This window comes from Chiloscyllium plagiosum, unplaced genomic scaffold (genome assembly GCF_037043375.1).
Source record: "Chiloscyllium plagiosum isolate Xiang-an unplaced genomic scaffold, Cpla_swu_hap1 HiC_scaffold_7, whole genome shotgun sequence".
Taxonomy (NCBI): domain Eukaryota; kingdom Metazoa; phylum Chordata; class Chondrichthyes; order Orectolobiformes; family Hemiscylliidae; genus Chiloscyllium; species Chiloscyllium plagiosum.
Window position 1 is genome coordinate 26,894,700 of NW_028270145.1, and position 27,639 is coordinate 26,922,338.

Below are 27,639 nucleotides of genomic sequence, written 5' to 3' on the forward strand. Positions count from 1 at the left end.
TCTGAATTGGATCAGTTTATTTTCATTAGATATGGCATTATTTGCTAACAACTCTTCTCAATATTTGTATTATCTCATTCGATAGTTTTATTCATTCAATATTATTTCCTTTATTGTATTTGGACTCCTATTAGCAATTCAGTCAGTGAGAATCTGTCAGAAGGAAGCTGAAGTCTGCTCCAGGTTCATGCTCAGTGGCTTTCTCTCCCCTAGGGAATGAGAACACAATTGCAGTCAATGCCCCAACAGTCACTTGTACTTTCACACACTATTTACAAAACTAGATTACCTGCTTGTTGTAACATGGCTGTTTGTGGAAGCTTGCTGTGTGTCAATTGGCCATTGCATGTCTTAGATGGCAATGACAATGCCATATATTTCATTGTCTCAAAGTGCTTTAGGCGTCCATAAGATCATAGGATAGAGGAGTAGATTTAGGCCATTAACCCATCAAGTCTGATCCACCATTCAACCATGGCTAATATGTTTCTCAACCTCATTCTTCTGCCCTTTCCATGTAACCCTGGAACCCTTTCCTAATCCATAACCCATCTATCTCTGCAATAAAAACCCTCAATGGCATAGCCTCCACAACCTTCTGTGATAGTGAGCTGTCAAATTAAAGTGGTGCTGGAAAAGCACAGCAGGTCAGGCAGCATCCAAGGAGCAGGAAAATCGACATTTCGGGCAAAAGCCCTTCATCAGGAATGATAGTGAGTTCCACAGAGTCACCAACCTCTGGCTGAAGAAATTCCTCCTTATCTCAGTTCTAAAGAGTTGTTCCTTAAATCTGAGGTTGTGCCCTTGGATCCTTGTCTCTCCAATAGTTGGGACATGTTCATTCTATCTAGGCCTCCCAGTATTCTGTAAGTTTCAATGAGATTCCCCTCTCATCCTTTCAAACTCATTAAGCACAGATCTAGAGTTTTCAACTGCTGCCCCTATGACAAGCTCTTATCATTCTTGTGAATTTCCTCTGGAACCTTTCCAATGCCAGCACTTTCAGTTTGGGGCCCAAAACTGCTCACAGTATTTCAAATGCGGTCTGACCAGAGTCTTGTACAGCCTCAGCAGTACATCCCTGCTCTTGTATTCTAACCCTCTTGATATGAATCCTGAAATTGCTTTTGCCTTCCTAACTGCCAGCTGAGCCTGCTTGTTAACCTTAAGAGAATCTTGAACTAGGATTCCCAAGTCACTTTGTGCTTCAGATTTCTGAAGCCTTTCCGCATTTGGAAAGTAGTCTATGCCTCTATTCTTCCGACCAAATTGCATAACCTCACGCTTTCCCACGTCGTATTCCATCTACCACTTCTTTGCCCACTCTCCCAGTCTGTACAAGTCCTTCTGCAGCCTTCCTGTTTCCCTAACACTACCTGTCCCTCTACCTATCTTTGTGTCACCTGCAACAATGCCCTCAGTTTCTTCAACCAGATCATTAACATACGACATGAAAAGTTGTGGTCCTAACACTGATCCCTACGGATATTCACTCGTCACAGGCTTCCATCTGAAAAAAAGACCCCTTTACCTCCCCCCACTCTCTTATCATCTTGCCAGTCAGCCAACCCTCTATCCATGCCAGTACCTTGCCTCTAACATCATGGGCACTTGTTTTATTTAACCGTCTCCTGTGCGGCACATTGTCAAAGGCCTTGTAGAAATCCAGCAGATGACATCCACTTTCTTTCCTTTGTCCAACACCTCAAAGAATTCTATTAGATTTGTCAGGCATGATCTTTCCTTGATGAAGATATGCTGACTCAGTCCTATTTTACCATGCATTTCCAAGTACTCTGCAATCTCATCCATTGCAATAGATTCTAAGATCTTACCAATGACCGAGGTCAGGCTAACTAACATATAATTTCCTGTCTTCTGCCTCCCTCCCTTCTTAAATAGGGAGTGTTATATTAGACATTTTTCAGTCCTCTGGGACCCTCCCTGACTCCAGTGATTCCTGAAAGATCACCATCAATGCCTCCACTATCTTCCTCAGTTATCTCCTTCAGAACCCTGGTGTTTAGTCCATCTGGTCCAGGTTGTTTACCCAATTGAGATCTTTCAGCTTCCCCAATACTTTCTCCCTAGCAACGACCACTATTGTCACCTCCACCAACTGAAGTTCTGGTATGCTACTGGTGTCTTCCACTGCAAAGACTGATGCAATATATCTTTTTTCAAGAGGCTATGGCTTAACATACATTTTGCCCATTTCTAAGGATTTATGATCCTGGATTACTGGATTATGGAATAGTGACATTGCAGAGGGTTTAGTGCTATCACCTCCAATACAGGAGGAGAGACAATGTAACCAGCGCGTGACCACAAATAATGTGCAACTTGGAGACTGAGTCCTGAGAAAGTTAATGATAATCTATAAATGCAAGTCTTTATGGATTATATTTCTCTGAAGAAATAACACTGCAGAAGGTATGCTAAGTCACTGACAATTGACAAAAGGTTATCAAACACATTGAACAAGGGAAAGGTTTATTGCTTGTGGTTTCCAGATAATGTTTTGTGATTCACATGTCGGACTGTACTATAGTGGCAAGGGAGAATGGGCAAAACAATGTATCAGTAACCGCTGATTTCACCCTCATGTTTATTGATGAATTGCAGTGCTTCATACAATCTTAAGGGGAGAGCTCATGGACACACTGTAATTATGTTTCCATGGGTTTTGTTAGCTAGTGGCTGCAATGATTGATAAGACTCTATAATCAAATTTCTCAAGATTGATTGTTAGGATTAGCCAGCTAAATCATTGCAGCATGACATTACCAAGGTGAACAGAATGTGAACAGAATAGACTTTGTTCTTTTTACATCTAGCAATAATCAAATAGTGCACTTTGAATCACTGAGGTGTATCAGTTGGTTTGCTTTTATTTTCATTCTCGCCCATGTCACCAGAAATTCAATGGATACTTTGGCATTCTGTCTCCTCCGATAACTTATCATTCCAGTAGAAAGTATTTGAAAAATTAGAATGAAAGCAGCAGACCCACTGTAACTTTAATTTTGAATCTCACCTCTTCGCTTTGTCACTCGGACTAGATAGCGAGAAATTTTCATTGGCATGAATAGGAGTGACGAAAGGAAATAGATTGAGGATAACCTGAAGCAGAGGAGAGATGAGGATTGGTTAGGCCATTTTTGGAATATTGTGTGCAATTCTGGTCTCCTTCCTATCGGAAAGATGTTGTGAAACTTGAAAGGGTTCAAAAAAGATTTACAAGGATTTTGCCAGGGTTGAAGGATTTGAGCTATAGGGAGAGGCTGAACAGGCTGGGGCTGTTTTCCCTGGAGCGTTGGAGGCTGAGAGGTGACCTTATAGAGGTTTACAAAATTATGAGGGGCATGGATAGGATAAATAGACAAAGTCTTTTCCCTGGGGTCGGGAGTCCAGAACTAGAGGGCATAGGTTTCGGGTGAGAGGGGAAAGATATAAAAGAGACCTAAGGGGCAACTTTTTCACGCAGAGGACGTGTATGGAATGAGCTGCCAGAGGAAGTGGTGGAGGCTGGTACAATTGCAACATTTAAAAGGCATTAGGATGGGTATATGAATAGGAAGGGTTTGGAGGGCTACGGGTCGGGTGCTGGCAGGTGGGACTAGATTTAGTTGGGATATCTGGTCGGCATGGACAGGTTGGACCGACGGGTCTGTTTCCATGCTGTACATCTCTACGACTCTATGATTGGCTGTTCCCTATTAAGTTGGATTGGGCTGTCTGGAAGGATGGTGGAAGCAGTTTCAGTAATAGCTTTCAAAAGGGGATTATTTAGATACTTAAATAGGAAAAGCTTACAAAGATATGGGGTAGTGCTGGAGTTGGGATTAATTAGATTGTTTTTCAAAGAGCCAGAATAGGCACAAAAGGGTTGAATGGCCTCGGAATCCAACTCCATTACTGTTCCGACAGCTGAGTTCGTCACTTTTATAGTTGAGTATAGTATCATAATAAGAGGGCTTTAATTCTCACTTTGCAGTCCTCCCCTTCAGCACTGCTCTGCCTCTCCATAGCCACTGGCACATACCAGGGAGACTGAAGTGGTCACTTGAATGGCATATGAGATGGCACCCTCTTCTCTGTGGAACTGGCAAGTGACCACACTTTCAGGAGAGAAGTGATAAAGTACTGGAGGATGCCAGTTGTTTCATAATGTCCATGCCAGCTCTTTGAGAAAGCTCTTTCCCCATTGTCCTAGATATCATTCTGTTTCATGTCTTCCTTTTTGCACGTAATTATTGACTCTGCTTCCACCATCCTTTCAGGCATTGCAATCCAGATCATAATTTGCCAAGAAAAACAATCTTCTGTTTTCAGGTTCTTTTGCTCACTGCTTGGCAGACATTCATAGAGATGCTTCATCATTCTGAACAAATACATATTCCACTGTGAAAGAAAGGTACTGGAAGAAGGATACCCCCAACATGACTAACTAAAGGAGGCAAATTGAAAGCAAATTGTAGACAGTTTATGGGAAATATGTAAAGTCTTAGAATCAGAAATTTGGGAAATTGTGAGATTGTCAACTTGGTGAGAAGAATAGAAAAACAGAATGTTATTTAAACAGAGAAAGAGACTGCAAAATGTTACATTACATGGGAACTGCAAAGTTAAAAATCACACAACACCAGATTATAGTCCAACAGGTTTATTTGGAAGCACTAGCTTTCGGAGCGCTGCTCCTTCATCAGGTGGTTGTGGAGAATAAGATTGTAAGACACAGAATTTACAGCAAAAGTTTACAGTGTGATGTAATTGAAATGATATATTGAAAAAGACCTGGATTGTTTGTTAAGTCTCTCATCTTTTAGAATGACCATGTTGATTTCTGCTCTTTCATATGTAAATCGCAAAACTGTTTTTAAAAGTTACATTCTCAAGTAAATCTGTTTTTTAGATTAGAATCAGTCTGACCATAGTGGCACAGAGAGTTTCACACAGGGCAGCTGACACCTTCAATGCATTATCTGGGCTGACATGACACCAATTGTTAAAGTTCACTTGAGAATGTAACTTTTAAAAAAGGTTTTGCGATTTACTTATGAAAGAACTAAAACCAACACGGTCATTCTAAAAGATGAGAGACTTAAACAACCCAGGTCTTTTTCAATATATAATTTCAGTTCCATCACACTATAAACTTTTGCTATAAATGCTGTGTCTTACAATCTTACTCTCCACAACCACCTGATGAAGGAGCAGTGCTCAGAAAGCTAGTGCTTCCAAATAAACCTGTTGGACTATAACCTGGTGCTGTGTGATTTTTAACTTTGTCCACCATCCAACACCGGCGCCTCCAAATCATACATGGGAATTGGGTATCTTTGTAAAAGAATCACAAGAAGTTAATGTAAATGTACAGATGTAATTAGGAAGGCAAATGGAATGTTAGCCTTTGTTGAAAGGGAGACAGAGTATTAAAATAGAGATGGCTTGCTACATCTGTACTAGGCATTGATGACACCATACCTATACAGTGTATAACTGTGGTCTTAAATCAGGAGAGACATATTTACATCAGAGGGAGTTCAGAATAGGTTCATCAGGTTGATTCCCAGCAGTTGAGCAAGTTGACCCTGTTCTCATTGGAGTTTAGAAGATTGAGAGGTGATTTTATTGAGCTTTTTGAGATTCTTGGGTGAGTGGAAGAGGATAGATGCTAAGAGGATAGTTCCTATTCCAAAACTAGGAAACACGTTTTAAAAATATTGGCTCTTGCCTTTTTGAGGAGGAATTTCTTCTCTCAGAGAATCAGTAAACTTTGGTATTCCTTCTACAGATGACAATGAAAGCTGGGTCATTCAATATGCTGAAAGTTGTGTTCGAAAGTCAAAGATACAAAAGGGAGGAAGGAAAGTGGAGTTAAGGCCACAAGCACATATGTGCAGGGAGAGCAGGATTGAGGGATCAAATGGCCTACTCTTACTAATCATGTTCTAGTTACTGATATTGCAATCAGTAAAGACAATTTCTCCCCTTCTACCTTTATTAAAACCTGTCAACATTTTGAATACTCCATAGCATCTTCTCTCAACTTCCTTGGTTGTATGCACCATATTGCCCTCACCAAGCTCTCCAGGTAAATGAACCATTAAATAATTAACTTGAAGGGGAGGGACTTCTGAATACGAACAAGCTTGCTGCGAGTTAAGGGGGACAACACTTACCGGATGAACAAGCGAGCACCGGTGGTTCCTAGCAGTGTGGCCTTATCACCTTCGACCAGGAGCATGGAACCCTCTCGCAAGCCCTGCCGCATCAACAGAGAAAGTCACGGTACCACCTGAGTCACACAGCTTCACAAAACTGAACCAAATGATTCTCCAGTCACTGTGTGCCTGACGTTCAGGCAACGAGGAAGACAACACAGTGCTTGATGGAGATCATTTCTGTTTTATTTCGTGAATGCATTAAAACAAGATAATTTGCTGGCAACAGCAGAGGCGATGACCTTGTGATACTACTGCTGGAGACTCAGGGTAACTTCCTGGGGACCCAAGTTCAAATCCCAATTATGAATTCGACAAAAACAAAATTAAGAGTCTATTGATGATGTGAATCCATTGTTGGTTGTCAGAAAAAACTCATCTGGTTCATTAATGTGGGAAGGAAACTGGCATCCTTACCTGGACTGGCTTACATGTGACTCCAGACCCACCGCAATGTGGTTGACTCTGAATTGCAATCTGAGAAATTAGAGATGGGCCAGTGGCACCCTCCCGCCATGTATGAATTTTTAAAAAACTTGGTGACATACATGGTTCTCTGTTCAACTGAAAGCAGCAGTAACTCATCCTGTCCAAGAGGATTTGGGGATTCAATAAATATATATTTTTTTAAATTACACAATCATATTGAACGGTGCGATAGTTCAATGGACCAATATCTACTTCTGCTCCTGTTTCTTGCCTACCTCATCTGATTTTCTTCTTTAATATCACGCAACCCTCCTGATTCATAGGACAAGACAAGCAGTTGCACTCTCTTTGCTAACCTGTCCAGGTTCACCCTGAGATAAAGGACGTGTTAAGCAAGGAATTTCAGACATGAGCTGCTGCTCTGAGGTACAGGCCAATGACTCACTTGATGACACTTGGAATTCTGGTCAAAATCCTTCAGCTCACAGTATTGTAGTGAAAATACTCACCATGACTGGTGGTGTATCAGGTTCCTCGTGGTATTGTTCAATGCGCTTTTCCCGTGTTTCCTAATAAGCAGAGGGGAGATTTCTGTTAATGTGTGATCACTGTACAATCTTACACCACAGAAACAGGCCAGTCAGCCCACCATTTCTGTGTTGGTTGATTGGAAGAACAATCTGACTATTCCCTCTCCTCTACTCCTTTCCCATTATCCTGTCAACTTTATGTTGCAGTGATGCTGGAAAAGCACAGCAGGTCAGGCAGCATCCGAGGAGCAGGATTTTCCTGCTCCTCGGATGCTGCCTGACCTGCTGTGCTTTTCCAGTACCACTCTAATGTAGACTCTGGTTTCCAGCATCTGCAGTCCTTGTTTTTACCAACTTTATGTTGGTATTTATCTAATTCCTCTTTGGAAATCACTACTGAACCTATTCCCATGGAGATTCCCAGCAGTACATTCAGGATCAGAGCTTTCTGTGTAAAAATCATTTCTCCTCTGCTCTTTCATATTTGGGACCTTTAGTTATCAACCTTCCTGTCCATGGAAACAGATTTTGCATCTCTACATTAGCAACACGATTCACCTTTTTAAACACCTCTCTTAAAGCTCCTCTCTGTCCTCGGAACAACTCCAGCTTACTTGGTCTCACTACATAACTGAGCTGATTCATTTCTGGTTTCAACCTGGATTTTTTTCAATATGCATTCTCAAAGGCCTTACTGTTTTTCAGAGAATGCCTAAAGTGTGAAAAAAGCCCTTCGGTCCAACAAGTCCACATTGACCCTCCAAAGAGTAACCCACCCAGACCCATTCCCCTACCCTCTTACTGTACATTTACCTCTGACTAATGTGCACCTAACCTACATGATCCTGAGCACTATGGGGAATTTAGTTTGGCCAATCCACCTAACTTGCACATTTTTGGACTGTGGGAGGAAATCCACACAGACACAGGGAGAATGTGCAAACTCCACACAGACAGTCGCCTGAGACTGGAAATGAACCTAGGTTCCTGGCGCTGTGAGGTTACAGTGCTAATCACTGAGCCACCGTGCCACCCTGTCAAAGTGTTATGCTCAGATTTGGACAGCTTTACCAGGTTTAAAAAGGTTCTGTGCAATTTGCTTTTTTTAAATTCTATGTGCTCATTTGCAAAGGCCCTGTTTAACCAACATTATTCATATTGGAACTCGACTATAAGCATCAGATTATCACAGCCCACAGTAAAGCTTTAATGCATCCTTCCAAAAACAGTGTGCTTCTCAATACTTCTAATCAATCTGCTCAGACATGTTATGGCACTCATCTGGAACTTGAAGCCAGGCATGCTGACACAGAGGTATACACCTACCCCTGAACCACAAAAGCCTTCAGGAAATGGCTGATATAATGAGTATGGAATATGTCACTTCAAGCAGTAAAGAGGAATGTAGATACTCAGAATCCTCTCCATTGGGAGACACTGAAAAGATGAACATGGCTTACATTGGAAGCTGGCAAAGCTGAACTCTACTCTTTTTCATGAATTGGAATATTTTCATTATTTTACTTGATAAATTGAGGTGCAACAAACATTTGTACTGGGAGATAATGAAACAAATCACATTATATCCATCAAACCATTCCCAGGAAAGGAAATCAGAAATGCACCAAATGAATCTCAAATTTCAAGGCAAGCTCAGACTGAAATGTCCACTCTATCATAATGTTCTAAATGAAAAACAACTTATTGGACTGTTGACCTGCATTTGAGTAGTTAATACATGTAGCTCCATAAAAGCTCACCTTCCTGTTTTTATATCAAACGCGTAGTTAACAAAACATCCAATCATTTATAAATGTGACTTGAAGTCTCTTTATAGACATACACTGAAAGACAACTCTAACCATCTTTCAGGCAACTCTTACTATTCACCAATGTGGACACCAGCCTTGAGCTTCTGCAATTAACAAAGTCCCTACAAAATGACAGCAGACTGCAGTACTTTGTATCACTTCAGTTTGTATCAATGTTTGCACTTACCCCCATGTGTTGATTGTTGGGATCATCATCCAGGTAGTGAGGGTTTACGTTAAATGGAACCAGACCAATGCCTTTGAATGAAGGTGGATAGACAATCGGCATATCATTGGTAGTGTTGATACTGACAGTGCCTACGTTTGTCCCAGCACTTGACCCCAGGTAAGGAATACCATCCTATAATGTAAACAGTAAATGATCAATCTCCAAAAACTGCATCTTGCCTTAAAACGACTGCATGACACAAACCAGTCCACCATCTGAGGCAGCCAATGTACAATGAGTGACTGAATTTGCTTCTCATCTGCAGAGAAGCGTAACTCAGTGAGAGTTTGAGTTAGTTGCGAGGAATGACACTTCCATGACATTGAGTTATGACCAAGCCAGGCTGCAGGTATAAGCAGCATTTTCTAAGCAGCGACTATATTTTCTATTCAAAGTAACTAACTTTGATATCATATTTGATCCTGAGGGGGTGTTTAAGATAACAGCACAGACACAGGGAGATTTCTTTTGTGTTGCACAACCAATTCTAGTCTCCAGGTGACATGTTATTGATGGTATTTGAGGGGGGACAAAAGATAACTAAACCAAGGTGTGTAGATTTAATTCAATCCTTACTTTAAGTTTAAGATTGGATATTTTGTCCTTAACTTTTAGAATAAATCTTCCTGTCCACACACAGTTCGGGAACTACATATATAACTATGTAACACTGTAATTAGACCCTCCAGCCCATGGTAACACTGCAAAGTCTCCAGTAGGGAATGGACTTACAGTGTCGGACGTTCACATATAGTTACAATGCAAACATAGCTACAGAAATTCAGCATAGAAAATGTTGGCTTTCTGGTCTATAATATGTAGCTCTTTCTTCAGAGGGTCATACCTGGAAGACTGTCCTGTGTATCTCCGAAACCAGTTTGTTGTCGTACAGAACTTTCAGCAGGCGAAATGTGTTCCCACCACCTGGAGTAGGAAACATTAGAGGGAATAGAAAATTAGATCCAACAAGCAGTGACTATCCAGGTCAAACGTAAACAGGAGCCAAGAAGATGGAAGTACGTCTGATCATGTGTGGGACTAAAGGGAAGTGTGGGTATTGATCACAGTGACTCATTGAATATTATTGAATATCGCCTGTTGCCTAGACGCAGTTTATTCCAGCTCTACATATCCCACATCTGATGCTGGCATCGTTCCCAATCACACTGATTATTGAATGAAACATACCATAAAGAATAGAAGATACAACTGTTCTGAAACATAGACACATAGATTCAAATATCCTTCATGAACAACACATACCTTGGGGACAGATCACAGATTCATCACAGATTCCCAACAAGGAACAGCAATGTGGCAAGCTGAGAACGGTCAATTCATTTGCAGCTTTCCTTAGGTATCTCTGCACCAAGAGGGTTTCAATATCTTATATATGAAGTTAGTCATACTGACTTGGGCTGCAAAACTGACGACAGTGCACCTGCTTAAACTGCAGAATTTTGGGATTTAAGGCACAATATAGCTGTCACCAACTCCTGTGGAAAATACATTTTTAAAAGTCTTTATGGTTTAAATGAAAAAATTACTTCAAACAATGATCTGTGTAGTAAAATGGCTAAAGGAGAAAGTAGTGTTTGAATTGTTAAAAAAAATTCTAAGTGGTTTGACTTATTTCCTTACACAGAGACTACTTTTGCTGCATAGGTAAAGCTCAGATCTGTCACTGTTTTTACCAAGATGGAATCAGACATAGGAAACTCACAAAATTTGCTGCCAAAGCAAGATATTAAAAGCAAAAGATGTGAGGATATGTAGATTTTAGTATTTAACTGACTGAAAGGGATGGTTACAGCATAATTTTCCAAATAACTCATGCAGCTTTTCCATAAAAATCCAATTAATATTTAAGTGGGTTTTACACATGGTCACAGACAACAGTCAAGATGCTTGACACCATTCAGGGCAAAGCAGCCTGTTTGTCTGGCACCACATCCACTCCCTTCACCACCAACATTCAGTGGCAGCAGTTCATCAAAGTTCAGTGCTATGGATGGTAAACATTTCATCATAATCTGTCACTTCTCTGCATATTTTAAAGTATATAAATGACATTCTTTCCTTTGAAAAGACGTAAAAAGTGGAAGCAAAATTGAGAACAGCTTGTATCTTATGGTAACTCAGTGGTTAGCACTGCCGCCTTACTGTGCCAGGGACCCGGGTTCGATTCCCACCTCGGGTGACTGTCTGTGTGGAGTCTGCACATTCTCCCTGTGTCTGAGTGGGATTCCTCCAGATGCTCCGGTTTCCTCTCTCAATCCAAAGATGTGCCGGTCAGATGAATTGGCCATGCTAAATTGCCCATAGTGTTAGTCAGGGGTAAATATAGGGTAGGGAAATGGGTCTGGGTGGGTTACCCTTCGGAGGGTCAGTGTGGACTTGTTGGGCCGAAGGGCCTATTTCCATACTATAGGGTATCTAATCTAAATGTTCCCCACGATACCACAGCTGGGCTTGACCCAGCAAAGGAAAAAAGCTCACAACTGCCATATCATGTCCCTAGGAATCACAGAGCATTAATTACAGCATTGCAAAGTTAAGGTATGCATTATATTGGAGAACAACTTGTATTTGCAAGTTTATGACCAGACGTTAGTAATCCACTATTGCGAGGAAGTGTTATCTCATAATGTGCAACTCATCATTTTGCCAAAACAAAAGCAATTAAGGAAGAATGTATCTAATCACTAAGTGGCACAGATGATGTCATTTAGCCTATTGTATCCTTGCCAGCACTTTGATGAAACTTAACTATTAGAGTAATCTCTCATTGAAGCTTTTCCCAAGTTTAAACTACGTCTGGTTGACCAAGAGGAAAATAAATTTGAATGGGTGGGAGCTTTCTTTCTGATTTCACCTTCTTAACTTTATAGTTACTGGCCAAATGAAAGGATAATGTTTGCTACTGACCTTGAAGAAAGCTGTTGCCAAGGATACAGAGAGCTCTCTGGCATCTCATTACAATTACAATTTCATTCTGGCCCCAACAGATTTATGTACAGCTTCTTCCCCACTGTTATCAGATTTGCGAATGGACCTCTCAGATATTAGAGTTGATCTTTCTCTGCACCTTCTCTGTACTTGCAACACTACATTCTGCATTTTGTTGATATACTTATGTAAGGTGCAATTTGTCTGGTTAGCATGCAAAATAATACTTTTCACTGTATCTCGGTACATGTGACAATAATAAATCAAATCAAATCAAAAACTAATGAATAACTCTGGCATCAGATGGAATACATCTCGCAGATGACAAAGAAAAAGGAAATAGGAAGCACTAAAATAAAATAAAGAACTGTGGACACTGGAAATCAAAAGCAAAATTCTTAAGAATGGTCACTGGATCTAAAAGATTAACACTGCTTTCTCTCCACAGATGCTGCCAGATCTTTTTTTAGAATCCCTACAGTGTGGAAACAGGCCCTTTGGCCCAACAAGTCCACACCGACCCTCCGAAGAGCAACCCACCCAGACCCATTCCCCCTACCCTATATTTACCCCAGACTAATTCACCTAACTCACCTGAGTTTCTCCAGAAATTTCTGTTTTTGTTTCAGCAAGTAGAAAGTCCTGTTTATTATTCTTTTTCCAAACTATTTTAAGGAGAATAGAATAAATATTGTGACGTGCTTACGAGATGAAGGTGGAAGTTGAGAATTATGGAAGAAGATACCCTTGAAAAACATCTTTTTTCTTTCGCCATGTAATGGACAGAAAAATACTCAACTTCTAAAATCAGGCTTTTCAGGCCAAGGAGATTGTTAATTTAGTCCTCATTTGACAAAGCCTAACTTTTTCAATAGTTTATACAGCAAAATATGTTAAATATTGAGCTGTACACTAATATGCAAATTCTGTGCTGATCATATTTGCAAAGTCTGCAACAATGCACCATGTGGGAGAGGAGGATATCATTGATAGGCACTTGTGTGTTTCCGTGTAGACACTAGACGTTGTAGTCAATTTTATATATTAACAAGAGAGAATGCTCTCAGTTCTGTCAGCAACTGCACATTCCAGCTTAGTGCGTGCGTAAATGATTCCATTAAGCTCCTGCATTATGGTTAACTCTATCTGTCCGGCTATCCCAAACTTAGCCCTCAAAACAAATCTGCTTTCTATCCTTGCCCATGAAGTGTGTCATGCCTCCACATTCCTAATGATGAAAGTGGAAGTAACACTTTATTGATTGATGATTAATTACATCTATGTTCAACCCTGTCAGATAGTTCCAGATTCTCACCCACAAAGATTCCTTGTGCTTTCTGTACTGCCACCACAGGATCTGGAACTTCGTGAATACTGTCCAATCCATAACCTGAAGAAGAAAGGTGCAGATTTATAAAGGAATGAATTGACAAATAAAACAGTGTTGCCTGCATTGTTGGGAAGACCAAAGCCAAATGTTGTTTTCCGCTAACTTGATTGCCTGCACTTTCCACATCCGACCGCGAGTCTGAGCTGCAAGTTTATTAGATTAGATTACTTACAGTGTGGAAACAGGCCCTTTGGCCCAACAAGTCCACACCGACCCTCTGAAGAGCAACCCATCCAGACCCATTGAACCAGGGTCCTTGGCGCTATGAGATCACAGTTACCTAACACATGCAGATAATGATTTGCAAGTCATTTTCTGATAGTTTGTTGACTTTATTCAGACGCAGCAGTTTAGATGTGATAGAATAGATAATTAGATAAAGAAAATATAGCACTGTGCCACTTGAGGATGGTTCACTGATAAGAGAAGGCAAAACGGAATGTTTCGATGTGGTTAAGGTAGTGGGTTCAGCCAAGATGTTAGGTAACTCTTCCCTCGATGTTTCGCCTCTTCTGGTCTGATGTCCATCTGCCTGGTTAGGGGTCCTGGGGAGTGTTGCTGAACAAAGAGACCTTGGAGTGGCAGGTTTATAGCTCCTTGAAAGTGGAGTCAAACCAATGCCTAATCTCTAGTTTAGGAATCTCAGCAGTAAGTACTTGGCCTTATTGCACTCCTTCTGCTTTCTGGTTTTGCCACCAGGTTTATCTGGCCAGCCTCCTGCCTTTCAGGGCCCTGGTAAACACGAGCTCAAAGACTCACGTCAATGTATCTCTGCTCCTAAATGCCTTTTCCAAATTGCACCACTTCATACCACAACTCCTCATTCTTCCGAACAACATGTATCACTTCACACTTCTCCCCTTCACTGATGTCCACCATATACCTGCCCAACTTTCTCAGGCTGTTCTGTATCTCCTGAAATCTGCTCCCAACTCACAGAGTTTTACATTCCGTCCCCCACCATTTCAGCAGTGGTGATGTTGGGGGAGGGGGGAGTTGTGCTTGAGGCATGGGATGTAAACTATGTTGGGTGTCTAATCTACTATGGATCTGCTCACTCCCAGCCCAGTTCCCATAATGTGGTGCAGTTGGTGAGGTGCCCACAATTAGGCAACTGTTGTCAAGTCATTACCCTCAAGACACCTCCACTGCCATCATGTGCGAGGGTGTGAGAAAGCTGTGTTCTTGCCCAAGTTAGTGAAAGACAGGGAAGAAACAGATTAGATTACTTACAGTGTGGAAACAGGCCCTCCGAAGAGCAACCCACCCAGATCTATTCCCCTACATTTACCCCTTCACCTAACACTACGGGCAATTGAGCATGGCCAATTCACTTAACCTGCACATTTTTTTTTGGACTGTGGGAGGAAACCCACGCAGACACGGGGAGAATATGCAAACTCCACACAGACAGTTGCCTGAAGTGGGAATTGAACCCGGGTCTTTGGCACTGTGAGGCAGCAGTGCTAACCATTGTGCTACCGTGCCACCCACAGGGTGAGATATTTCCTTTGAAGGGATTATTGTGTGTGTGCATTGGTGGCAGCTCTCCCCTCAAATCAAAATCACTTTTCTTCCTCTCTGCACAGCTTCAGAACCATGATCCCTATCCCCTCACCCCCACAACACATTCCCCCCTCCCACACCTTCAAGGATGACTGAGCCTTGCCCATCTAAAAGGTGGCAGGGGTGTACCTGTCTCAGCAACCCTGACACTTCCTCATGGGATTGTCCAAATTGCTTGTGAATGCTAGGGTTCTGGTGCTGCTGACCTTCAGCTTGTTAAGGTCGTCCACAGCATGTAACGCAATCCTTTGACCAGTCCTTCTCCCAGTGAGAACAAGCAAGAGGCCAGCCAGGGTAAATCCAGTCCCATTCTTCCCGGTTTTCTGTCATCTGTAAACTTTGAAATTATATCTTGCACACGTCCAAGTGCTGGTCACCAATGTATCACAAACTGCATTCATTTCAACACCCGACCCCTGGGGGTCATCCCTGCATCCTTCCCTCTGTACACTACCATCTGTTCTTTGGCGAATTTCATACTCACACGGCCACTGTCCCTTTACTCCTAGGAGATCCAACTTTGAGAACAATTGGCAATTTATCAAATGCTTCCTGAACATTTATGTGAATCAACCACACACCCTTCATCAACCTTTTTTTAATTACTTCAAAGCTAAGTCATGTCTATTTAGCAGTTGGATACAACAAGATGCTCCTGCACATTAATCCCAACAAAAGCAGCACTGTATTAAATACATCAATGCTGCATGCCCACCTGACTTGGATATGTATCATTGTTTCTTCATTACTAGGCCAAATGTCCTGTCAGAGAGCATCATGGGAGCACCATGCAGATCAACAACATAGGGTTAGACAATGACAGCATCATTTGCACCAAACTAATTTTCAACATTACTGCTAAGTGAGAGACTTGGAAAGACCCACGTTTATATAAATCTTTCATGAATTCAGAAAGCTCCGAAGTGACTTTCAGTCAATTTTCGCACACGGAGCCCCCATTCATATAATCTTGGCTGAGAGATAAATATTTGCTGGAGCACAAGGGAAATCACACGTTCTCTCTCTCTTCCCCCTCACCACCTCTCCCCTCCTACTGTATCTCTTCTCCTCCATTCTCAGACCTCCCCACCACATTCCCTCCCTCCCATCTCTCCTCCTCTCACTCCTCTCCTTCCCACCCCGTCTGGAAGGATATTGGTGACCCTGGGTTGAACACCTCAAACAAGAGATGCCACTGCCAACAGTGCAGCACTCTGTCAACACAGCACTGCAGCAGCAGTCTACATTTTATGCTCAAGTCTTTGGAGCATCAAGTCCCACAGTCTTCTAAACTCAGAGATGAGCACGTTAACAACTGAACCACTTCTGACACCTACAATCCGGGGTGTGTGTCTGCTTTTCTTGGTGCAAGTGATCAGAGAATTGATTTGAAAAGAGCAGCACAGCATTAACTAGAACTATACACTCAGTGGACAATTTTCTTACCCAAACTTTCAAATTTATGCCGTGCTTTCTTGGCATATGCATCTCTGTCATGCAAAGCATATGGGATAAATAAAATTCTCTTCACTTGGCTGCAAAAGAAAGCAAATTAATAAGAGTCAGCTGGAGAGCAATTAAAAAGTAATCTCAACACACTTGATAAGTTATAAATGACTGGACAATACCATGGTGGTACTGCAGATTCTGGAGATTAGAGTGGAGATTAGAGTGGTGCTGGAAAAGCACAGCAGGTCAGGCAGCATCCGAGGAGCAGGAAAATCGATGTTTCGGACAAAAGCCCTTCACGGGGCTTTCCTGATGAAGGGCTTTTGCCCAAAACATCGATCTTCCTGCTCATTGGATGCTGCCTGACCTGCTGTGCTTTTCCAGCACCATTCTAATCATGGTGGGACAATGCTGTAAAGTTTGTTAAATTTGATGACTGTACAAGGTGTTACTTTCATTCTCTTACTGCTGTCACAGTAAAAATGTTTTCCAATTTAAATTGAACTAGGAACTAATTGGGGTAGGATGTTGACTCCCTTTGTCAAATCTAATAGTGTTTCAGATCTCCAGTTTTTCGATTTATTTTAAGTTTCTTCTTTAATGAGATTAGGACACCACTGCCAAGGCCATTATTTGTTGACCATTCCTAACTGCCCTTGAATTAAATTGCTTGTCAGGACCATTTCAGAGAACAGAGAAGAACCAATCACATTGCTGTCGGTCGGATGTCCTTTGCAGCCCAGACTGGGTCAGAATGGCAGACATTCTCTGAAGGAGGTTGATGAACTAAGTGAGTTTTTAACAACAATCAATGAAAGCGTTCATGACTGAGATTGAGTTTACAATCACGGATTCATTAATTCAGCTTAAGTTCCATCAGCTTCCACGGCGGGTTTTGAACACGTGTTCAAAGGACTAGTTCAGGGGTTATGGATTAGAATCCCAGTGACACAGAAATCACAGCATCCCACAGTGTGGGAGCAGGCCTTTCAGCCCAGAGGTCACACCGACCCTCCGAAGAGTATCCTAGTCAGACCCACCCTGTAACCCTGCATTTCCCATGGCGAATCCACCTAGCCTGCACTTTCTTGGACACTATGGGCATGGCCAATCCACCTATTGCACATCTTTGGACTGCGCGAGGAAAGTGGAGTACTCGGAAGAAACCCACACCGACTCCCACAGCTACCTGGATTTCATCTCTTCCCACCCTACCTCCTGCAAAAATGTTCTCGTGTTCTCAATTCCTCCACCTCCGCTCTGTCTGCTCCCAGGAGGACCAGTTCCACCACAGAACACACCAGATGGCCTCCTTCTTTAAAGACCACAATTTCGCTTCCCACATGGTTGAAGATGCCCTCCAACGCATCTCATCCACACACTGCACCTCTGCCCTCGAATCCCACCCCTCCAACCGTAACAAGGGCAGAACTCCCCCCCACCACCCTCCGGTCCTCGCCTTCCACCCATACCAACCTTCGCATAAACCGCACCATCCGCCGACATTTCCACCACCTCCAAACGGACCCCACCACCAGGGATATATTTCCCTTCCCTCCCCATCCCCTTCCGCAAAGATCATTCCCTCTGTGACTACCTGGTCAGGGCAACGCTCCCCAACAACCCACCCTCCTGTCCTGGCACCTTCCCCTGTCACCGCAGGAATTGCAAAACCTGCGCCTACACCTCCTCCCTCACCTCCATCCAAGGCCCCAAAGGAGCCTTCACATCCATCAAGGTTTCACCTGCACATCCGCCAATGTCATTTATTGTATCCGTTGTTCCTGACGTGGTCTCCTCTACATTGGGGAGACTGGATTGGGGAGCAGAACGCTTTAGGGAACATCTCTGGGACACCCGCACTAATCAACTCCACCGCCCCGAGGCCCAACATTTCAACTCTCCCTCCCACTCTGCTGAGGACAGGCAGGTCCTGGGCCTCCTCAACCGCCACTCTCTCACTACCCGACACCTGGAGGAAGAACGCCTCATCTTCTGCCTCGGAACAATTCAACCCCAGGGCATCAATGTGGACTTCACTAGTTTCCTCATTTCCCCTCCCTCCACCTTACCCCAGTTCCAACCTTCCAGCTCAGCATCATCCTCATGACCTGTCCTACCTGCCAATCTTCCTTCCCATCTATCCGCTCCACCCTCCCCTCTGACCTATCAACTCCATCCCCATCCCCATTCACCTATTGTACTCTTTGCTACCTTCTCCCCAACCTCACCCCCTCCCATTTATCTCTCCACCCTGGAGGCTCCCTGCCTTCATTCCTGATGAAGGGCTTTTGCCCGAAACGTCAATTTTCCTGCTTCTCGGATGCTGCCTGACCTGCTGTGCTTTTCCAGTACTACCCTAATCCAGAATGTCTGCGTGGAGTTGGTACAGTCACCTGAGGCTGGAATCAAACCTGGGTCCCTGGCGTTGACACAGCAGTGCTAACCGTTGGGCCATGGTGCTGCCAGGCTGCATACGCTAGGCTTTGTCAGTATAGAATACTGATGGACGATCCCATTGAGAAGATGAAAAAGAATTTAATAAGGTAGACAATGAGAACCAACTTCGTCTATGGGGAATCCAGAAGAGCAAGGCTAGTTGGGAATCATGTCAGGAAACGTTTTGTCAGGAAACGCAAAGGACAGAGGAATTCAAGAATTCTGTCCCCCTTGGAAGCTGTTGAAAACCTGAATAAGCTTTTACGAGCTAAGTTTAAGTTTCTTTAGAATTCCTACAATGTGGAAACAAGCTCTTCAGCCCAACAAGTCCACACTGACCCTCCGAAGAGTAACCAACCCAGAACCATTCCCCTACCCTCTATTTACTCCTGACTAATGCACCTAATCTACATATCCCTGGACACTACAGGCCATTTAGCATGGCCAATCCACCGAACCTGCACATCTTTGGACTGTAGGAGGAAACCCAAGCAGACATGGGGAGAGTGTCTACAATCGGGGAGAAGGTACCAGCTGGTCTCGCAACAGTTTCTACCCTCCTGTTAGAATATTGAATGGACTCACAAACTCTTAACATTCGCCTGTACTTGTGTTTGTGCTTTTGCCGCTGCTTACCTATTATTTATTATCTATGCTACCTAACTGTGCGATCTGCCTGTATTGCTCGCAAGACAAAGCTTTTCACTGTGCCTTGGTACACGTGACAACAAATTCAATTCAACGTGCAAACTCCACACAGACAGTCACCTGAGGCTAGAATTGAACCCAGGTCCCTGGCGCTGCGAGGCAGCAGTGCTAACCACTGAACTACCATGCCACCCTTAAATCTGAGGTAGGCAATATTTTAGAAACTGAAGGAACTGAGGATGTTTGGAATAAGAAACGAAAACAGTAATTGCTGGAAAAGCTCAGCATATCTGGCAGTATCTGTGGAGAGAAATCAGTTAACGTTTCGGGTCCAGTGACCCTACCTCAGAATTGATGGTAGCTCAGAAAATGTCAGTTTATATGCAGAAAATGGGGTGAGGGGAGGGGGGAAAGGAGTAAATGATAGATAGGGATAGAGCCCAGAGAGAGAAAACAGCTGGACAGACAAGTGGATAATGGTCAGCCGAGGAGGATGAATAGCTACTAATGGGAACTATTATTAGCTAACAGTGAGTTTTATGTAATAGCAGACTATGTGATAACAAGGCCTGGGCTGTGGGGAGGCAGGTGTCTCAAACCCTAAAATTGTTGAACTCAATATTGTGTCCAAAACGCTGTAGAGTTTCCCAAGCAGAAAACGGGGGGTTGTTCTTCCAGCTTGCACTGAGCTTCACTGGAGCACTGCAGCAAGCCTGAGACAGAGATGTTGGCCTGGGAACAGGTTGGGGTGTTAAAGACACAGGGAACTGGAAACTCAGGGTCCGTTCTGTGGACAGAACGTAGATGTTCTGCAAAGCGATCATCCAGTCTATGCTTTATCTCCCCAGTGTAGAGGAGCTCACATTGTGAGCAGCGAATGCAGTAGACTAGATTGAGTGAAGTGCAGGTAATGGAGCGTTTCACCTGGAAGGTGTTTTTGGGCCCTTGAATATTGAGGAGGGAGGAAGTAAACAGACAAGTGTTAAACCTTTTGCAGTTGCAGGGGAAGGTGCTATGGGGCTGTGGGGAGTGTCCGGAGTGGAAGAGGAGTGGATCAGAGTGTCCCAGAGGGAAGGGTCCTTGCAGAAGGCAGGCAAGGCGGGGGGGGGGGGATGTGTGTGTATGGAATATCCGTCTAGTGGTGGCATCTTGCTGGAGGTGGCAGAAATGGCAGCTAATGATCCTCTGGCTGTTGATGCTGGTAGGTGAGGACAAGTAGGACCCTATTGCTGTTGTGGGAGGGAAGAGAGAGGGGTGAGGGCAGAAGTGCGGGAGATGGGTCAGACCTGACTGAGGGCCCTGTCAACCAAGGTGCTGGGGAATCCTCGGTTGAGGAAGAAGGTGGACACTTTGGAAGCTCCTTTGTCAAAGTTGGCCTCATCAGAACAAGTGTGATGGAGGAATTGGGAAAATGGAATGGAGTCTTTACAGGGAACAGGCTGCAAGGATGTATAGTCAAGGTAACTGTGGGAGTCAGTGGGTTTATAATGGATATCAGTGGCTACTCTATCCCCAGAAATGGAAACAGAGATGTCGAGGAAGGGAAACGAGGAGTCAGAGATAGAGGGTAGGATGGAAATTGGAAGCCAAATCGATAAACTTCCCTCATTCCGGATGAGAGGGGAAGCAGCACTAATGATATCATCGATATATTCAGAGAAGGAGTTGTGGGTGAGGGCCAGAATAGGACTGAGACAAGGAATGTTCTACGTACCCCCACAAAGAGACAGGCATTCCTGGGGCCAACGCAAGTTTCCATGGCCACCCGTCTGACCCGAAGGAAATGGGAGGAGTTAAAAGAGAAGAAGCTGTTGAGGGTGAGGATGAGCTCGGCCAGGCAGAGGGTGGTGGTGGTTCAGGCCTTTGCTCCAGGAAGATGCAGAGAGCTCTGAAGGGGAATGGACGTGTAAAGGGATTGCAGCTCCACGGTAAAGAGGAGGCAGCTAGAGCCTGCGAACCAGAAATTCTGAAGGGGCTGCGAGCTGTGCGGGGGATGGGAGATTGAGTGCTCACTTGCTTCTACCTCCTTCCCAAAACCTACAAACAGGACCTCCCTGGGCACACCCATTGTTTCTGCCTGCGCCTGCCCCACAGAAACCATCTCTTCCTACCTCAACTTGGGATTTATTTCTCCCCTTGACCAGTCCCACTTACATCTGCAATTCCTCTAATGCTTCATGTCAGTCTCAGAATTTTCCGTCTGCGGGTTCCAGCCACCTTCTCTTTACCCAGGATGTGCAATCCATCATTCGGATCATTAGCCACCATTTCCGCCAACCCCACGGGGGATGCCACCTCCAGACACATATTCCCCTCCCCTCCCTTGGCAGCCTTATACGAGGACTTTTCCCTTCTGGACACTTAGTCCATTCCTCCTTCACTTCCAGCACCTCTCCTCCCACAGCCACATGGCACCTCCCGCTGCAACAGCAGAAGGTGTAACACCTGCCCATTTACCTCCTCCCTCCTCAGTACCCAGGGGGCCAAACATACCTTCCAGATCAAGCAGCACTTTACCTGCACTTCACACAATGTCATCTCCTGCATTCGCTGCTCACAATGTGGTCTCCTCGACATTGGGGAAACAACTGGGTGACTGCTTCACAGAACATCTACTTGCTCTTTCCACAAAAAAGATCCTGAGCTTCCAGTTCCCTGCCACTTCATGACTCCACCCTGTTCCCCGGCCAACATCTCTGTCTCAGGCTTACTGCAGTGCTCCAGCGAAGCTCAGCACAAGCTGGAAGAACAAAACCTCATTTTCTACTTGGGAACCTTACCAGCCTTCTAGACTCAATATTAAGTTCAACAATTTTAGGCCTTGAGGTATCTTCTCCTATTTTACCCACCCCCACACACCAGGCCTTGTTATCACATGATCTGCTATTACATACATTCTGGATTAGTGGTGCTGGAAGAGCACAGCAGTTCAGGCAGCATCCAAGAAGCAGCGAAATCGACGTTTCGGGCAAAAGTCCTTCATCAGGAATAAAGGCAGAGAGCCTGAAGGGTGGAGAGTTAAGCTAGAGGAGGGTGGGGGTGGGGAGAAAGTAGCATAGAGTACCTGGGAGTTGCAGTGGGAGAGGGACTCCCTGACTATCACATACAACCCATTGTTAGCCACTAACGTTAATGGCTTTTCATTCTCTCTTGCTGATCGCTATCCACTCTTTTTGTCTTTCCAACTGTTCTTCTCTCTCTTGGACTCTACCTCCACCTATCATTTACTCCTTACCTCCACCCCCCACCCTTTCGTCTGCATAAAAAACTTGTTCCTCGTTAAAAGTCACACAACACCAGGTTATAGTCCAACAGGTTATTTGGAAGCACTAGCTGTGCTCCAGTCTCCACAACCACCTGATGAAGGAGCAGCGCTCCGCAAGCTAGTGCTTCCAAATAACCCTGTTGGACTATAACCTGATGTTGTGTGATTTTTAACTTTGTTCACCCCAGTCCAACACTGGCTCCTCCAAATCATAACTTTTCCCTAGCTACCATCAGTTCTGAGGAAGGGTCACTGGCCTCAAACATTAACTCTGTTTTCTCTTCATAGATAATTTTTGTTTAGCAAAGATGTTACTAAATATGGGCCAAAGGCAGGTATATGGAGTTAGCCCACAGATCAGCAATGATCCTACTGAATAGTGAACTGGGCTCCAGGGGTTGAATGGCTCATTCCTATTCCTACGGGAATTAAAAAGTTTATGTCAGGAATGGCTATTCAAGGTTTTTGAAGCAAGACAGGTGGAATGGAATTAAGATGCAGATCAGCCTTCCTGAAGAAGGGCTTATGCCCGAAACGTCGATTCTCCTGTTCCCTGGAAGCTGCCTGACCTGCTGCGCTTTTCCAGCAACACATTTTCAGTTCATGATATAGATGCCAGCCTGACAATAATTGTCTGTGGTTATTAGTCAGTTTCCAGGGCTGACTGTGGGGGAGATATTTTAGCCCTTCCTTTCTTAAGCAGATCATTTAAATATTACTTAGGGGCACAATGAGGCCAACGATATCACATGCACGTATGCTTTCGAATACTTACTCGCCAAAAAATTTGACTATTTGTTCCTGGCAATGTTCCAGGTAGCTGCCTCCATACATTGTTGAGTTTGAAACCAGTAGCGCCCTGCGTTTCATTTTGACTCTCCTCAGAATGTTATTTCTGGTAGAGCTCCTGCAAAGTGAAAACAAAAGCTGGAAAATGTAAACCTTCTGCTGCATAAAGACCCCAGAACCTGGGAGCGAACTCTGGATTTTATGGAGGCTACGTTGAAAGTGATATTTAGAAGGAAGACCAAATTTTGTGTGTGTTGCAGGTAGATCAGAGAATCCGTACAGTGTGGAAGCAAGTCATTCGGCCCATTGAGTCCATGCCAGCCATCCGATCAGCATCCCATCCAGACCCATCTCTCCAGCCTATTCCTGTTACCCTGCATTTCCCATGGCTAATCCATCTAGCCCGCACATAATGGGCAATTTAGCATGGCCACCATCTAACCTGCATATCTTTGGACTGTGGGAGGAAACACACACACAAAACAGGGAGAATGTATAAACTCCATACAGACAGTCACCCAAGACTGGAACTCAACCTGGGTCCCTGATGCTGTAAGGCAGCAATGCTAACCACTGAACCACCATACCACGTCACTGCCCTTCTCTCCAACTTGTTGGTTATAATAGCATTAAACCAGCTTCAGTGACATACACAAATACACTAACCGGTGTGGAATGAACTATAAGATATTATTTGGCTCTTGGTGTTCTGTCTCTGAATGATTCAGTGCCACTTTCTTTTATTGGTGTGTGTTTATATCAATGATATTTCTCAATGTTGATATTACACATCAAAGAAAGAACGCCTTGTGTTTCTAGAGCTTTTTACAACCTCAAAACATCCCAAAGTGGTTTATGCTGAATGAAGTACTTGTGAAGTGTGGTCACTGTTGGGCTTAGGAAATGCAATGGTCCATTTTTGCATAGCAAGCTTCTACATACAGTAATGCAGTCATGACCAGATAATTAGTTTCAATGCTGATATTGGTGACAATTCTTTTTGCCTATTTCAAAATAGTAATGTTAGACATTTTATGAGTGGGCAGGTAGGTACTCAGTTTCAAAGGCCAGTGTGAACACAGGATTGCCATTGGGGCAACAAGAAAAACATGGATTTATGTGATGTTCTTAGCTGGGCAAAAATGCCACAGGTTGCTACACAAGAGCAGCATCCACCAAAATTTGATATTGAGCCAGATGAGTTAAAGGTGGGACAAGTTAAAAAGATAACCTTTGACTTCCATCATTAATTGGTGAATCCTCGAGTAGGGTTACTTGCACATTTCAATAGATCTGATCTCTGACAGTTTGCGCAAAGCAATTTCATACAGGTCGAACAATGACATGAAAAATAATATACATGTGACACTATCTCCCTTTGTTGGGTTGACATTCAACTTCAAAAAGACCACCTTTTTGTGTTCATTCCTAATGGGCCAGGCCTGAGAGACTGTAGGATGTCCAATTGTCTTTCAATATCTACAGGATGCAGGTTAACATCTTGTTTGAAATTGAACACAACCAAAGTCACTTTGAAATTGAACACAACCACAGTCACTTTGAAATTGAACACAACCACAGTCATTCTGCAATTGAACACAACCACAGTCACTCTGAAATTGAACACAACCACAGTCATTCTGCAATTGAATACAACCACAGTCATTCTGCAATTGAACACAACCACAGCCATTCTGAAACTGCATCTAACCACAGCTATTCTGAAACTGCATCTAACCACAGCTATTCTGAAACTGCATCTAACCACAGCTATTCTGAAACTGCATCTAACCACAGCTATTCTGAAAATGAATATAACTACTGCAATTCCCAGACAGATCATTGTAATACCGTTAGTGCAAACTTTAAGTTTAGGTTAAAACCCCAAAGAACTGTGGATGCTGTAAATCAGAAATAAAGACAGAAACTGCCAGATCTACTGAGCTTTTCCAGCACTTTCTGCTTTTGTTAACTTTAGGTCTACTTTTAAATAACTTCCATTGGGAAATAGTCAAAAGATGCAGGTGCAGCGCTGTACATCCCTCCAGGTGGCAACCTCGGAGCAGACTGGCATGGTCCTGGGGGAAGGCAGTGAGTGCACCACCTTGGCACCATCCCATTCAGCTGGATTTCCTGGTTACTCACTGCCAAGTGGGTGTCAATTGCTTAGATTAGATTCCCTACAGTGTGGAAACAGGCCCTTTGGCCCAACAAGCCCACACCGACCCTTCGAAGAGTAACCCACCCAGACCCATTTCCCTCTGACTAACGCACCTAACACTATGGGCAATTTAGCATGGCCAATTCACCTAACCTGCACATCTTTGGACTGTGGGAGGAAACCAGAGCACCCGGAGGAAACCCACGCAGACACAGGGAGAATGTGCAAACTCCACACAGACAGTCGCCCGAGGCTGGAATCGAACCCGGGCCCCTGATGCTGTGAGGCAGCAGTGCTAACCACTGAGCCACTGTGCCATCCTCTCCCACCCCCCCCCCCGCCCCATCTGCCATGTCTGGGGTAGATGTCAGACTTCGCTCAATATTGATAGTAATTCTCCAGGTATGCAATGGTCTTTAAAAGATGGCACCTGCACCAGATATGGTGATCCATTCTGGGATATTCTGGAGGTGGAAAGGTGATCAGGGTACAGCGAGGGGTAGAATTGAGCTAAATGCAGAGAAGGGCAAAGCAAAGGCAAGGAGTCGGTCATGTAATGAGGCAGATTTGGTAATGTGCGGCACCAAAACACACTAGACCCAATGAAGCTGACATATCGCCAAAAATAATTGTGAAGGTACAGCCCACAGCCCTTTCTCCTCATGGTTGCTGAGATAAAATCCTAAAACTGACCACCTAGCAAAACGCTCACCATTTGAACTGCGGTGGTTCAAGAAGGCAGCCTGCTCTCACTTTCACAGAACAGCTTAAAAAAAAGTGGACAATAAATTCTGACCTTGTCACCCACGCTCGCGACTCAAGAATGGGAGAAAATCTCTCGCCTTGCACGCCTTTGAAACCTCCACCTCACAAACCATGACAAGCAAACATGTTGTTACACTATCCATTTGTGTTGGGTGGTCTCTTTCCGCTTTTTATTAAAGGGTGGCGCAAGCAAAACCTGAAGAATTGAACCTGACATTGAAGGGGAGTGAGATAGACTAAAGGTCAACACCTGAATGACGCCTTTGTGGCGATTTCAATGGACACATCTAAACTGGGCTTCAAATTAAACCGACCTGCTGATCGACCTCCGGATCTGTCTGCAACTTCCAAAGTTACTTTCACCCTTCAATGACTCTGTAACAATGAACTGTATTTGTTTTCCCTGTGAACCAGCCTCCGTGTTATAATTCACTGCTGACCACAGAGCAGCAACCCAGCGTCGAGCCACAACATCTGCACTTCGACCTCAATAAACAGCGGCGTGTAAACAACTTATGGCGTAAGCAACTTTCACATCCTGGGCTGATCTAGTTTCATCTTAAATAGAGTTGGCAGCCTTGCAGCAGCCCGAGGTTCTTCTGGCTATGTATCAGCTTCTGAGGAACGTTCTCCATTCCCCAAACTGGGGGCTCCAGCTTTCAGATTGACCCTTCCTTATGGGTGAGTCATTAGTGCGCGCCTCCCAGTGGACAAGAGCAGACCAGCAGATGCCTTCTTGAGCATACCTCCCACCTCAACTAAACTGACCTCACCACCAGAGATATATTTCCCTTCCCACCCCCATCTACTTTCTATAAAGGAGATTAGAGTCGAGAGGGTGGTGCTGGAAAAGCACAGCTGGTCATGCAGCATCTGAGGAGCAGGAGAATTGATGTTTCAGGCAAAAGCCCTTCATCAGGAATGAGGCTTGTGAGCCGTGGGGATGGAGAGATAAAAGGGACTGGGAGGATGGGAGCCTTCTATGGCTCCCT

The 27,639-nt window shown here is 44.0% G+C and overlaps 1 protein-coding gene across 4 annotated transcripts; it reads right to left on the reverse strand.

Annotated features, from left to right (window-relative positions):
• LOC122551911 (alpha-aspartyl dipeptidase) lies at window positions 1–27,241 on the reverse strand. Of its 4 annotated transcripts, none has more exons than XM_087988600.1 (10): window positions 26,898–27,241; window positions 23,708–23,839; window positions 16,578–16,666; window positions 13,491–13,565; window positions 10,071–10,150; window positions 9,185–9,358; window positions 7,166–7,225; window positions 6,186–6,268; window positions 3,038–3,123; window positions 1–209 (listed from the first exon to the last, which is right to left on the reverse strand). In XM_087988600.1, exons 2-10 carry the CDS (start codon window positions 23,800–23,802, stop codon window positions 157–159), a joined length of 795 nt encoding a protein of 264 aa, XP_087844726.1. In that variant the 5' UTR covers window positions 23,803–23,839; window positions 26,898–27,241; the 3' UTR covers window positions 1–156. The 4 variants fall into 4 exon arrangements, with proteins under 4 accessions (XP_087844726.1, XP_087844725.1, XP_087844727.1 ...); XM_087988599.1 differs by having other exon boundaries at window positions 26,962–27,240; XM_087988601.1 differs by lacking the exon at window positions 3,038–3,123 and having other exon boundaries at window positions 26,962–27,236.
• Between the last annotated feature and the right edge of the window lie 398 nt (window positions 27,242–27,639).

What these genes read in the sequence shown, in the direction of transcription:
- LOC122551911 (XM_087988600.1), bottom strand. Translation starts at nt 23,802, where the DNA reads ATGAAACGCAGGGCGCTACTGGTTTCAAACTCAACAATGTATGGAGGC. An exon ending in ATAGTCAAATTTTTTGGCGA is followed by an intron (nt 16,667 to 23,707) that starts GTAAGTATTCGA and finishes TTTCTTTTGCAG; the next exon opens with CCAAGTGAAGAGAATTTTAT. An exon ending in GCATAAATTTGAAAGTTTGG is followed by an intron (nt 13,566 to 16,577) that starts GTAAGAAAATTG and finishes TTTCTTCTTCAG; the next exon opens with GTTATGGATTGGACAGTATT.